The sequence below is a fragment of the Podarcis erhardii genome (genome assembly GCF_964252035.2).
Source record: "Podarcis erhardii genome assembly, chromosome: 4".
NCBI classification, from domain to species: domain Eukaryota; kingdom Metazoa; phylum Chordata; class Lepidosauria; order Squamata; family Lacertidae; genus Podarcis; species Podarcis erhardii.
In genome coordinates this window covers 1,417,926-1,432,900 of record NC_138508.1, presented here as the reverse complement: position 1 = coordinate 1,432,900, position 14,975 = coordinate 1,417,926, and the positions used below count along the sequence as shown (strand labels likewise).

Genomic DNA, 14,975 nt, shown 5'->3' with positions numbered 1-14,975 from the left:
AAGAGAGCAAACAAGGCAATTAGTCCTATTTGCAACATTGGCTACCATCTCAGCTAAGCCTACCCACATATTGTGGTCATGGCGGAATCCATATTTAGCAAATTTGGTCAGATTCACGGACCCTTCCCCTTCCCAAGGGATCAGGATTAATAATAAAATCATGTTGATGTCTAGCATATGCATTCCTTCCACAAAAGATTACCTTATTGTGATAGCAAATAATTATTAGCCCCAATATAATTCCCCCAGTGACAGAAATGGGGAACCACCAAGACCAAAACATATATATTGAGGATCCCCAATGAGTAATATCACTTATAATTGTTCCACAAGGGGGCAGTCAATCGATTGTATAAGAGAATCTTCCCGTTCACAGTCACTGGTTCAGACGCTCCTCAAGCTTCAGGCGTGCGCAGGTCAGCCAGCTTCCAGGTTGTGGCTGCAGCAGGCCGGTCGTCTAAATGTTGCCCGTGACCTAGCCCGTTCCCGGTAGGGCTAGATACAGGGGTTTTTGGAGAGAGTTAGTTTTAAAGGATTAGAGGGGTCACCTTTGCACGTCCAACTGCCTTCGGACTTCTTCAAACGAGAGTGATGAATCCAGGGGGTCACCTCAGCTACCTTCACCGCTGTTGGAGTAGAGAGCAAGACGGTGTAAGGTCCACGCCATTTAGGTGCAAGTGGATCGCGTTTCCACTCTTTCACCCATACGCTATCGCCAGCCTGGAACTGATGAATCGGCTCAGCAATGCTGCACGGCGTGCGTTCGAGGGCCCACCTGTTAAGAGAAACAAAAACACGGGAGAGAGATTGCACTTGTCCCTGTGTCACATGATCTCCTATTTGTTTAAGGTCAGCTGGAATATCCTGAACAAAGGAGGGCGGTCTCCCATACAGGAGCTCAAAAGGTGACAACTTAAGTCTTTTTGTGGGTGCACACCGAACACGAACAGTGTTATGGGTAACACATCTACCCATCCCAATCCCGTTTCCTGGGTTAATTTTGCCAATTGGGTTTTCAGAGTCCGATTCATTCTTTCAGTTTTCCCTGAACTCTGAGGCCTATATGCTGCATGCAGTCTCCATTTTACTTGTAGGACTCGACATACATCTTGTACTACTTGATCAATGAACGCTGGCCCATTATCACTTCCAATGCATCTAGGTAATCCAAACCTCGGGATCAATTCAGTGAGGAGTCTCTTAGTTACCTCTCGTGCTTTTTCAGTTCGGGTGGGAAAAGCTTCAACCCATCCGGTAAGAGTATCTACAAACACAAGGAGATACTTGAATCCCTTAGAAGGGACCAGTTCTGTGAAGTCCACAATTAGGCTTTCCATGGGGACGTATCCCACATGCTGAATTCCAGGAGGTTGTACCGGTCCCTGCCTGGGATTGTTTTTAGCACAAAGAACACATTTCTGTGAAATGCAAGTTGCTAATTGTGATAGATTAATAATATACAACTTCCGACTGAGACTCTCTCTGGTTGCAGTACCGCCAAGGTGAGTAGATTCATGATAATTTCTTACAATTGTGCCTGCTAGATGATGAGGTACATAAATCCTATTGTCCGGCAGGATCATCCAACCGTCCTTCACAACCGCTCCTTCCTGTTCAGCCCACTTCCTCTCTTCTGGGGTATAGTGAGGTTTAATTTCTTCTGGAACTATCTCTGGTATGAGGGCTGCTATAAATCCTCCCACAGGCTTTTGGGCTGCCTCTCGGGCTGCTTTGTCAGCAGCATGATTTCCTCTGGTTATTGGATCCCTTCCTCGTCCATGACCTTTGCAGTGCATTACAGCAATCTGTTCTGGAGCCCATACTGCTTCTAACAGGATTTCTACTTCAGGTCCATATTTCAAGGCCTTCCCGTGGGCTCCGATTAGACCTCTTTCTTTCCATAGAGCTCCATGTGCATGCAGGGTTAAGAAGGCATATTTAGAATCAGTATAGATGTTTGCCTTACATCCAGCTGCCAACTGCAGAGCTCTAGTTAAGCCTATAAGTTCAGCTTTTTGTGCTGAGGTGCCAGCAGGCAAAGCTTCAGCTTCCACAACTTCCTCATTGGTGACCACAGCATATCCTGCTCGTCTGGCACCTTCATGCAGGTAACTGCTACCATCAGTATAATATACAACATCTGGATTTTTCAATGGCTCATCTTTCAGATCAGGTCTACTGGAATAAACTTCATCCATTATTTGGAGACAATCATGTGATTCTTCATCATCTACCTCTGGTAGAGGCAGCAAAGTCGCTGGATTGAGCATATTCACTACTCGTAGATGAATCCTGGGATTTTCACACAATAGGCCTTGGTATCTAGCCATCCTTGGGTTCGTTAGCCAATAACTACCCTTATATTCCATGAGTGTCAGAACAGCATGAGGTACATTCACATACATCGTCTGGCCGAAGGTAAATTTATCAGCTTCTTTGACAAGGCTCGCAGTGGCCGCTACTGCCCTTAGGCATGGAGGCCATCCTTTTGCTACTGAGTCCAATTGTTTAGACAAATAAGCTACTGGACGGTTCCAACTTCCTAGTCTCTGGGTCAGGACTGCCGCTGCAATCCCATTCTGTTCATGTACATACAGCTGAAAGGGGTTTTCCGAATTAGGCAATCCAAGGGCTGGGGCCTCCATAAGTCGTTGTTTGATAACTAAAAAGGCTTGTTTCTGCTCAGGTCCCCATACAAACGGGTCCTTATCTGCACCTCGAGTGCTTTCATGTAAGGGCTTGGCCAGACTGCTGAAATCAGGTATCCATAGTCTACAGAACCCTGCTGTTCCCAGGAATCCCCTAAGTTGTTTTCTTGTGGTAGGTTCCTTGATAAGGCAAATAGCTTCTTTCCTCTCTGGTCTCAATGCTCGTTGTTGGTGTGAGATGTCAAAGCCCAAATATTTGACCTTTTCTAAACATATCTGTGCCTTTTTCTGGGAAACTCGGTAGCCAGCTTCCCAGAGCAAGTGGAGCAGTTCCTCTGTCCCTTCTTTACAGGTATCAAAATCCTTTGCCGCTAATATAAGGTCATCTACATATTGCAGAACCACCTTTTCTCCCGGTATTGAGGGGTAACTTGTTAGATCCCTCGCCAAGGCAGTGCCAAATAAAGTTGGGGAATTTTTGAATCCTTGGGGCAATCTTGTCCAGGTTAGCTGGCCTTTTGTTCCTGTCAAAGGGTCTTCCCACTGGAAGGCAAATATAGGTTGGCTCTGTGGTGCCAGCCGGCAACAAAAGAATGCATCTTTCAAGTCCAATACAGTAAAAAATGTTGCTTCTGGTGGGATCAAACTCAGCAAGGTATATGGGTTTGGTACATTTGGGTGCAAGGTCTCGATAGCCTGGTTTACGAGCCTCAAGTCCTGCACTGGCCTGTATTCATCTGTCCCAGGTTTTCGAACAGGCAAAAGGGGTGTGTTCCATTCTGATTGGCAAGGCTTAAGCAGACCATATTTTAATAGGCGGTCCAAATGTTTCTGGATGCCCTCTGCTGCTCGCCGGGGTAAGGGATATTGCTTTACAGATACAGGGGTAGCCATAGGTTTTAGGGTTACTACAATTGGAGCTATATTCTTAGCCATTCCTGGTGGGCTATTTTCGGCCCATACTCCTGGTGGCACCTGTAGAGTTCGGAGGAGCTTGTTTAATTCTGTATCCAATGTGGGTTGGACTTGCAAGGCTGACATTAGGCGCCATGATTGTTCCTTAGGTACTGAGAGGGTAATTATTCCTGCTGCTTTTGATGGCAGTTTCATTTCTGGACCTCGAGGAGTGAAGGTGATTTGGGCCTGCAATTTGGACAGCATATCTCTGCCTAAGAGAGGTATTGGACACTCAGGTATATACAAAAACTGATGGGTTAAACGATGTCCCCCAATCTGGCATTCCAAAGGTTGGAGGAAAGACCTCTTAGCTGACTGTCCAGTGGCACTTTTAATGATTACACTTTTGGATGCCTTTTTCTGCAATAGTTCTGGGAGTACTGAATATTCAGCCCCAGTATCAATCATAAAGTCTATTAAATGGCTCCCTAATTGAATCGTGACCGTGGGCTCCTGGAAGCCTAACTTTATGGAGTCCGGTCGTTCCTAGTCTTGGGTAAAATCCTCTTCTGCCAGTCCAATGAAATTGTCTCTACTCCGTCCCTGTCCTGGTCTCTGATATCTTCCATCTCGGATCATTCCCCGTCCCCGTCCCTGGTTTCTTGGGCCGGAGCCTGGGCCTGGGCCTGGGCCTGGGCGTACTTCTTCCAACCTCAAGGGTTCAGGACACTCCCGCTTCCAGTGACCCTCCTTCTTACAATTTGCACATTGATTCCTTCCCAGTGGTGGATTCTTTCCTCGCCCTCTCCCTCCATTTAAGGGGCGGTGGTCTTGCTTCACTGCTGTGGCTAGCATCACCATCTTTTCCTTCTGCCACTTCTTCTTCTCTTGTTTCTCAGCCTCATCCCTATTCCGATAAACTCGGCGTGCAATGGCCATAATTTGGCTCATCAGCATCCCTTCCCATCCTTCTGATTTCTGAATTTTCTTACGAATGTCAGAAGCACACTGGGCCACAAATGTAGCAGTAATCATTCTGCTGTTTTCAGGGGCTTCAGGGTCAAAAGGAGTCCATATACGATAGGCTTCCTGCAGCCTCTCTAAAAAGTCTCCCGGACTCTCATTTAGTTTCTGTTCTACTTCTGAGACTTTAGACATATTAGTGGGCTTCTGGCATGCCCTGCGGATACCTTGCACAAGTGTCTGGCGGTAGGTGGTAAGTCTGGCCAGGTGAATTCCATTGTTTGGATCCCAATTAGGATCTTCCAAGGGAAAGTTGTCTTGGAGATGACGGTCAATATTAAAAATATTTCCCACTCTGGCCTGCTCACGCAAATATATCTGTGCCTTTTCAATTATGTCTCTCCTTTCCTCAGTGGTGAAAAGAGTATTTAGGAGCTGGCGACAATCTGTCCAAGTAGGGCTATGAGTATTTACTATTGAAGTCACCAAGTCCATCATAGCCTGAGGTTTTTCTGCAAAAGATGGGGTGTGTGTTTTCCAATTCATCAGATCTGTAGTTGTGAATGGAATATATTGCAGGGTCGAAGTTCGAGGTGGCCGTGGTCCGGGTTGCCCATTAACCAGCACAGGCTCCTCAAGTGCATCAAATACTCTTCTAAGAGGGGCTACTACGTGACCTTTCTCTTCACTTTGCTCTAGGGGCCTCAAATCATAGGGGATGGTATCTGTTCCAAGGCGTTCTTTTAGCAGCTTTATACGCCTGGCTGTATTGCTTGCTGACCGATCAAGGTCTCCCTGTAACTTCTGTAATATTTCTCTGGGACTTGGATGTACAGGGGTTTGGGGTGGGCAATCAGTTGTTCCACTAAAGGAGACTGTAGATGGAGGTCTATTAGGAGTCACAGGTGGAATAACCACTTCTGCTTGGGCTTTATTATAGGACTCCAATGCCTCCTGAAGATATTTATCATAATCTATCAAGGAATCAAGCTCTGTGACTCCACTCCCATTATTCATTCCAGTTCCTTGCCTTGGGGTTACAACTGGTGGAGTGTTTGGATTAGGCTCCCTTCGATGTGGAGCATAGGGTGGAGGTGGAAGCACCTCTTCCTCTGGTCCCTCAAAAATGGGTTTGAGTTTATTTGGCAAGATTCCTTTCCTAGCTTCAGCTTTTACAGCCAATAATTTGCATCGTTTGACTTTGCATTCCCTTATCCATGGAGGATTTTTATTTAATGTGCTCAGCCAGGAATCTATATATGGAAATTGTTCTGGGCACCCTCCAGTTTCTTTGGCGATATCAGTCCAAAGTTTGCTTACTAAATTTATATCAAAGGTTCCCTGGGATGGCCATCCAGTAATTTGTTTTGGCCATTCTAGTTCACATAACGTTCTCAAGCGCTCTGGCGTCATTTTGACTCCATATGCCCCTGAGAAGGCTTTCTTAAAATTATTTAACATACACTCAAGAGGTGTATTTTCCCCCTTTGAACCCCCAACTCCCATTGTATGGCCCTGTGAAGTATCCACTCAGTCACTCACAGACGCGCTTTGTGGGTTTCCTTGCCTAGTGAAGTCGCCTTACTAGGAACCGAAGTACTGCCCACTCCACACTCAGGTCAGCTACAGATTGCTCTGTACTTTCTCACACATACAATGCGCTGGATACTTCACCACACTCTACCTCCCAATTTTCCCTTTTCCTCCACCAGACCACCATCTGATGTACCCAACCACCTAGCGTACTCAGTTTCCCCTTACTGAGACGCAGAAGTTTGATCAAGACTTCTCTTCCTCCCAGTTAATTGGAGGGCCAAAAATCCCTTTGTGCATTTACCCTTGGTTGGTTCCCTGTTTCCCCCCGGTCCGTCGCCGCCAGTGAGCAGGGTATCAGACAGACGAGTCTTCTGCGTTCCCCCTGGAAAAATTTACCAGTGCGCGCTGGGTAAGCAGTTGTCCTCTCTCTTGTACCCTGCCCAGTAGGGCGAAGGGGCTGCGTTCCAGCAGACCACTTATCCGAGTCACAGTGGCACCATAAAATGTAGCACCTCTGCTTGTGGTTAACGCTTAGCTGGAATGAAATATTCAATGCAGCAATAGAGAAATTAAAATAATAATTTATTTGTCAGACAAATAAATGAGAGGCACAGTGGTATATGGTTACCAAGCTCTGGCCTGGCCTCCTGCCATCCTGGCCAGCACTTATATTTCCTTAATCCAGCCCCCTTTGCTCCTCCTGTGGCTGCCTCTGTCCAATCAGCCTGGTTGAAATTCCTATTGGCTGTTTGCTAGAACCAATCACAAAAGATACACCCACTTCCTTCTATCCTTATAAGGGAGACAAAGAGCTATATATAAATGACAAATAAGTAATAATATATCTTACATGGAATCTTAATTACCAGCTCACCTCTTGCCCTCCTTGCCCTATTGCCTTCTAAAACAAATGGTTAATCTTACATTTTTATCTTCAAGGATCTTGAGTTAATCATCATTGAAAGATCTCCTTCATTTGAGGGTCTTTTAAACAAATGCCTGACAACTATATATCAGGAGTGCTTGATGGCGTCTCCTGTCTGGCAAGGGGGGCTAGGCTCATTTGCCCCTCTGGTCTCCTATTGCAATGTGACTCTATGAAATAAGAATCTAGCATTTCTTAAATCCTTTGCATAATTACATTTAAGCCAATATATTTAAGCTAATATATTTCATACATTATCATAGGTAGCCTCTTAAAAGAATAAAGCTTCTCAAAGTAAAAGGAAGGAACTCAGTAAAAACACAGCTTTTAAAAGAAGCCTCTTCAGTTTACACCTCCCCCTTTCACCCTCCTTTCCAGCCTCAAAATAAAATAGAAAGAAGCTTCTTCTTCTACAGCCAAGCCAGTTGCCTTTCCCAATATTTAACCTTTTTAACTCTCTCAGTTTAAGAAAGAAACAGCTTTAGAAGATTTCCTAAAAATGCTCTCTTTTTCTGTCAGCTAAATGTTTTTCCCCATTTGCTCCTGGCCTTTGAAAATACCCCTCAAGGTTTAACGAGAGGCCCAATGGTATCATTTTACTATTTGCCCATTCCTAATTGTGTTTTCTCAGCCTGCAAGGGCAGTGTATGTAATTCCCCCTTTTTATGACTTTGAGAATTGTATTTCCTGCTATAAATCAAGGGGGGCCCCCCCTTGTCTTAGGAGAATAGCCAAGGTTTTTTCTGCCTGGCATGAAACATTTGAAAATCCTTTTTTTTTTTTAAGCTCATTTCAAAATACAAGCCTTAATTGAAATATATAAGCTTTGATAAAAATGCAGGCTTATAATTAGATGCCTCAATATAAAAAGCAGGCAAATGATGCTGTTCCTTTTCCCCTGCCTTGTCCAGGCCACTCCTTCCCTCCACTAAATTCACTGTGTGCTTGTTACCGGAAAGTTCGAGGGCTCTCTTGGACAAATGAAGACACCGACCAGAGCAATTCAGAGCAAAACTGCAGCCAGTAGGCTCGGTCTTTATTTAAGAAAAGACTGTCGCGACAGGACTCCCACCGCCCATGAAGTGAAGCAAGATGGAAGCCCCGAACAAAGGATGACCCTAACTTTTATTAGTTGCTAATCCCCCAAACTACACCCCCAGAATTACATCATATTTACATCATGATTACATTAGAATTAGGAGGAGTCGAGGAGGGGCTTCACAGGTAATCCGAGTGTCCTGACACCTGGCCAGAGCTTCCTCTCCCCTCCCCACATGAGTCACCCTGAAAAACAAAGGAGAAGGGCGAAGTTTCCTGCCCCCTGAGGGGAATCCGGTCAGTGTCCTTTGTGAGAGTCTGCGTGGAATACACTAAGATATGCAAGTTATTGTATCCCTGATAGCCTTGTGTCTGATCCCATCACGATGGCTATCAAGGTTGTCCTGTCAGCAGGGAAGGGTCGCAGAGTACGTGACCGCTCAGTCGAGGGATTATGGCCGCTCCGTCCCAAGTCACCCCCCTTTGATAGTCCTTGTAACGTGTAGTGGAATAAAAGTGGTCCGATGAAAATCCGACGTACGGCTGATTTTTAGTGAATATAAAACGGTGAAAGAGTTTGAAGTTCAAACCAGCTCCAAGTTCAGGAAACAATGTAGCAAGGTCTTGATTGGATCAGTCACGGTTGACTGAACTCGGAAACATTGTATCAGTGAGCTGTCAAACAGGGACGCAGCGAATGCCGGCTGCAGTACCAGCGCAGGCGCCACCAGGGGCGCTGTTCGGCAACGATGATTGGCTGAGGCAGCTGCTGTTTGACCTAGAGTTCAGGCGCCCGGTCTACTCACAGTAAAATGGGGCGAAGCGGAGCGCTTATGGCGGACGGCTGTCAGTCTAGTGCTTCCTTATTTACGGAAGGCTTTTAAGAGATGACCCTCTAAAGGGACATCTCTCGGGTCAGAGAGGGGAGATGCGTGTAGGTGTGTGTGTGTGTGTGTGCTTATGCGGTACACGTGTAAATGAGGGGGGGTGATTTCCGGTGACATGCTGAAACAAATAAATCCATCAAACTTCATCAAACGCTCAAGTGCCAATCAACATCTATTATGCACTACATAAATCTTGTTTTCCAAAGCAGATTCTATATGTTTATTTTAATTTTTTATTAAATTTACATACCATCCTTTATCCAAAGATCTCCAACGGTTTGACCTCGCCTCCAGCGGTGCCATCCTCCTCCGTTGTCTCCTGAGAGAGATGGATTCCAGCAGCAGCAGCAATGGGCATACAAGTCTATTTCCTCTAGAAGGGGTTGAGGCTTCCTCTACCATGGTTCCTGGGGAGAAGGTCCCAGGCACATGCAGCTGTGACTGTTGATTTTGACGGCAGCTTGATACAGGGTGCAGATTACTTTATTCAACCAGATCAGGAGAAGTCATAGTCCCGCTCTATTTTGCCTTAGTCTGACCCCGTCTGGAATCCTGTGTCAAGTTCTGGGCACTACAACTCAAGAAGGATGTTGAGAAGCCGGAAGGTGTGCAGAGGAAGGCAACCAAGATGATCAAGGGTTTGGAAACCAAGCCTGATGAGGAACAGTTGAAGCAGCTGGGTATATTTAGCCTGGGGAAAAGGAGACTGAGAGGAGAGCCATCTTCACATATCCCAAGGTTCTTCCCCCCTGCTCTGGAGGGTGTTGCAGGAATTTATGTATAGGTTGGGGGGGGGGGTTGCCCCTCCAGCAGATATCATGCACATGCAGCCCACTACCAAAATCAGCACAATCGCTTTTGTGACTCTTGTGATTTGTCCCCACAAAACACTTCATCACAGTTTCTTCCTATCTGTTCACAGGTTCAAAGGGCCTCTGCTGCACAATACCAAATGTAAGAATTCACTGATAAATGTGCTGGCTCACTGGGAAAGCTTCAGAAATTCATATAGACATGTGAGCTCAGCTACTCAAGTGGCAGGGAGTTCCAAAGTACACTTACTGCCACACCAAAACACCCATGTTTTAAGTTGGAGGTTTCAGGTTGCAAATTCTGTTGTCCAGTATTAGTGCTTCTTAAACCAATATTACTTTCATTCAAGGAGGAAACTGAGTTTTATTTAAACTATTGCAAGACAGAAATACAGAAAACAGATGAGCACACGAAAGCTCATACCAATAACAAACTTAGTTGGTCTCTAGGTGCTACTGGATAATTTTTTATTTTTATTTTTTTGACTCTTCTTCTTCTTTGGCAATCACTCGTAGCCGAGTGAGATTGTCTTCCATAAACACAGTTTTAACAATGAGTCCGTAAGTGACTGTGGAGGCCAATTCTGGATCCACACGTCCTTCCACAGTGGGGACATGGGTTTCCAGGCAGGAGCTGATCATGGTGTGGATTTGCCAAGCGTACCTTCCTCCTAGCACATTTCTCCCTTGGGTCCTGAGTTCGAGTGTCTTCAAAGTCCATGAAAACTTTGGCAAAGGCTGTTCTCCAACTGGAGAGCTCGCAGGCCAGTGTTTCTCAGTTGTCAGTGTTTATACTACATTTTTTTTAGATTTGCCTTGAGACAAATCCTGCAAAACAAATTAGAGATGAGCTTGCAGTATCTCCAAATCTGGGAGAGTTGTGTACAGCTATAACCAAATGAAAAACAACAAAGCCAGTGGACTTGATGGGATACCTGCCAAAATCTTCAAAGTGGGTGAAACTGTTTCGACTACGGCAGACCAACACGGCTACCTACCTGTAACTGCAAATTTTGTGTCAACCGTTCACAAATGTTCAGTAAACAGGTTTTCTGAAAGCTAGCATGGTGTCTTTAGTTCAAGCATAAGCAATATTTTGTTTTAGTACATCACAACAGATGGAAAATGTAAGACTGTCAGAGGAGAGTTCTGAGGAAGAGCAAACACACATATTTCAGTGAACAAGAGTTGTAACACAGAGGACGGGTTGGTCTCATGAACCGAGAAAGGAAAAATCAGGAAAAATCCAGAAGTGTAATTTTAGAGCATATTTTTTCCTCAGCAATCATTTACCTCAGACTGATTTCACTTATTCAAGAAGCAATAGTAAATATTCACCACTCCCACTCACCTCAGCAGAACTACCAGATGTCTATTTAATTGAAATTAACTTAGTTTAATGGATGGGTTCTCATGGCAATTTCTCCACGAGAAAGAGAGCCTCTCCAAGCTTCTTCTCCATCTGGACCCCACCGATATTCCACCAGAAATTTAGAAATGGACTTGCAGGGCGGGGGTTGTGTCAGGAGCAGGGCAGCCATAACTCACATGTGCTCCGTCAGTGAAGTTAACTACTTATTCAAAGGAACAAGACAGCTGAAGAGAACAGGCCTAGTGAGCACAGCAACTCACCCCTGTAGCTCTTGCCCCATGAGGCAGTTGGGGGGACCAAAGGACCCCACCTCCCCACAGTTCCCTAACTCTCCTCCTCCCCCTTCCTAAGCAATCTGAGGTTCCCCCGCATTGCCCAACTTTGCTTCTCCTGCTTCATCCCTCTCCTGGTGCTGGGGCAGCTTGTTGTAGCAGGAGGGGAAGACAACCTGGCTTCCTTGCCAGCCTGGCTGACCCCTGCCTCTTGGCTCCCCCTCCTCTCCAGCCTCTGCTTCTGCACTGCTCTCTGCCACAGCCTCTCTCTGCTCACTAAACCCTGTTGCCTCTTCTGCTTCTGACACCTTCTCTTCCCAGTCTTCTCCCTCTGACCATTCATCATCCCTCCACCACTCCCCCGGTGGAAGAAGGAAGCCTTCTTCCCTTGGGGGCCCCCCAGCTGGTGCCCCCCACCCCTCCTCTGCATTCAGCCAATCCATGACAGACTGGGTCAAGGCCACCAAAAATTGTAAGTTTGGGTTTCATCCTGGTTCAAAGGGGGGGGGGGCGGGGCGCTGGCAGAAGATTCTCACTGAATTACACCCACTGCCACCCCAGGCCCAGCAAGACCATGTTGGTGCCATCTGAAGATCCTGGGCATCGCCATCAGTTTGTGGGGTTCTAGTCTGTGTCCAGGATTTCAAGTCACCCACAATGTAGTAGCCTTCAAAGACACTCCCAGTAGAAAATGGGAGAGCAGTGCCTTCCTGGTATGGTTCTTCCCCTGCAAGAGTTCCTTTGCGACTTAATAGAACTGTAGAATTCAAAGGGGTCCCCAAGGGACATCTAGTCCAACCATCTGCAATGCAAGAACTGCAACTAGGTTGTGAGCTGCTTGGCCACCATCATCACCTCTTCCTGCACAGGAGAGCCTGCAACACCCGGTCCCGGATCTTCTTTGTCCGCACCCCATAGATGATGGGGTTCAGGGTGGGCGGAACCACCAGGTAGACGTTGGCGATGAAGATGTGCACGGAGTGAGGGACATTGTGGCCGAAGCGGTGGGTGAGGAAGGAGAAGACGGCCGTGGTGTAGAAGACAAGGATGACACAGATGTGGGAGCTGCAGGTCCCCAGCGCCTTGAGACCCGCCTCCTTGGAGGGCAGGCGGCAGACTGTGCGCAGGATCAGGGCGTAGGACAGGCTGATGAAGCACACGTCGAAGCCCCCAATCAGGAAGGCCAGGCTCAGGCTGTAGCCCCTGCTGGCCGCTGTGTCCGCGCAAGCCAGCTTGACCAGGGCCATGAACTCGCAGTAGCTGTGGGCAATGACCTTGGACTTGCAGAAAGGCAGGCGGCCCACCAGGAAGGGGTGCGGGAAGAAGAGGACCACCCCCCGGACCACAACAGCCAGCCCAATCTTGGCCACCACGGTGTTGGTGAGAACGGTGGCATGGCGCAGAGGGTTGCAGATGGCCACGTAGCGGTCATAGGCCATGGCCAGGAAGAAGCCGGACTCCATGGCCGTGAAGGAGTGGATGAAGAACATCTGGGCCAGGCAGGCGCTGAAGTTGATGGGCTGCCTGCCAAACCAGAAGATGGCCAGCAGCTTGGGCAGGGTGGAGGAGGAGAGGACCAGGTCGGTGAGGGACAGCATGCAGAGGAAGAGGTACATGGGCTCATGCAGGCTGGGCTCCGTCTTGACCATCAAGAGGAGGGACAAGTTCCCCAGCAAGGCCATGCAGTACATGGAGCCGAAGGGGATGGAGAGCCAGGCCTGCAGGGACTCCAGCCCTGGGATGCCCAGGAGGGTGAAGGGGCCTGGAGCGCTGGCGGTGGCATTGCGAGAAGTGCCAGGCAGCATCATGGATCAGGGCCAGGGGCATCTTTGGGCGGCACAGCTGGGTCGGCCGAGGGGGAGACTCTGGGGAGAAACAAAGCACAGGGCAGTCTCTGGTTAGGGAGTGTTGCTAGCATTTGTACCGTATTTGTTAGACAATGTATTTTACAAAAAATAAATTTTAGTAGTGGGGGAAGAAAACCTATGTAATGTAATGTAACAGCTGCAAAGTCTCGTGACTCCAACTGAGGTTACAGAAACACTGAATCGTTGCCTTGTTGATTTGTTAGCTCCCTTTAAAATTCAGCATGTCTGTGTCAGAAGTAGTGGGGGGTTGGGGGGGGGGGAGTTGGAGGTTGTTTCACTGTTGCCTTGCTGAATGTGGAGGCTCCAAGAACACGCTGCCTGGAGGAGTTTGTGAGGACAGACAGACCGGCAACTTACGCACTGCTGCAAAGGAGCTTTGAAAAGCAAGAAGCAAGAAGATCCTCTCTCGGGCTCAAGGGAGAGAAACACATTGCATTGGACTTGATATGCATAAATACTACGACTGCTTGTTAATAATTGCCATCCTGCAAGAAAAGAGTCATATTCAAAATCTTGTGTGTGGTGTCTGCTTCATCAGGAGGTGAAACGGCTGCATCACTCTGCATGTGTTTCAAAGGATCCTCAGGGCTGCGCATGTGCCGGGCACCTGAGTGATCTGCCTTCCTCCGAAAGCCAGGAGAGCTGCTGGAGATCTGGCTCACCAACATCTGCATAAGCAGCAAATGTGATTCCCATCAGCACCGGCAGCTGATATGCAGGGTCTGGGCTGCTAGCGGCTGACCAGGAGCAAGACCCTGGGGTGGTAGGGAGAGCTCATGGAAAATGTGGAAAAGACAAATTCCATGTTGGTAATCCTTAGGAAATCATGGGAAATACAACATCTGATATCCTAATGCCATTATACGGCAGGAGGATTGGGAGGCTGGTCTGCAAGATCTCTGTGGGTCCCTTCCAAGTTGTGACTTTGTATCTGTGCGCTTAGAATCGAGTAGAAGGAACCTGCTGACCTGCTCCCCCCTGTCTCTTTGCAAGATAAATGGCTTTAGCTGGCCCAGCTACCTACTGATAAGGGGAAATCCTGGGGTGAGGGTTTGCTCCGCTGCCCAGCTCATTGGGGTGCCTCTCCCCGCGGGTCTCTCCCGGTCAGCTAAAGAAGGAGTCTCCAGCCAAGTTAAAGAAGCAAAGAGCGGTCAGTAGACCTGATCTTTATTTGTTGCAACGAGGTTCAAACACACAAAGAGTAGGAACCCAGAGCGTGGGGTTGCGTGAACTTTTAAGACTTTCCCCCCTTCCAACTGCATCATCGATACATCACAAATATGTCACAAAGTAGGAGTGTTTGGCAAGCAGAAACATCAGCTCATCACCCACCCCTGTCTATAACCCTGGTTTCCTGACATCTTTTAACTACCCTCTTCCCCAAAGACCAATGAGAGCATTTCTACATCCCCCTAGCTGTAGGGCTTCCCTGTGTTTCTCTTTTGAAAATATCAGGATCCAACCCACCATTCCGAAGGGTCTCTGCCTGCGGTATGTGCTGCCCTTGATCGCCTCCTGCCTCCTATTGTGAGGCCAAGTTCACGCCTAATGGAGGGGCAAGGAGTAGTGACCTTATGTTTAAGGGATGATGGAGGCAGGGGGAGCCTAGGATTCCCCTCTTCCAGAGGAGTCATTAGCGATTAGTTGATTCTATATTGGATAGTCAGAGAAAACAGTAAGATACATGAAATCTGCTTATTGCTACAATTTTACAAAGAAGCTTTTCTGAGCTTCTTTTCTGTTGTGGATGTCTAGTT

The 14,975-nt window shown here is 47.4% G+C and overlaps 2 protein-coding genes across 2 annotated transcripts in view; both read right to left on the bottom strand.

Annotated features, from left to right (window-relative positions):
• LOC309340963 (uncharacterized protein) overlaps positions 1-14,975 on the bottom strand; it is a 132,450-nt gene that overhangs the window by 45,383 nt on the left and 72,092 nt on the right. The window lies entirely within an intron of this gene.
• On the bottom strand, positions 12,202-13,158 carry LOC309340581 (olfactory receptor 52P1-like; the record flags this gene model as incomplete). The annotated part of the gene is made up of 1 exon (XM_081859469.1): positions 12,202-13,158. The coding sequence occupies one exon, from the start codon at positions 13,156-13,158 to the stop codon at positions 12,202-12,204; it is 957 nt and encodes a 318-aa protein (XP_081715595.1).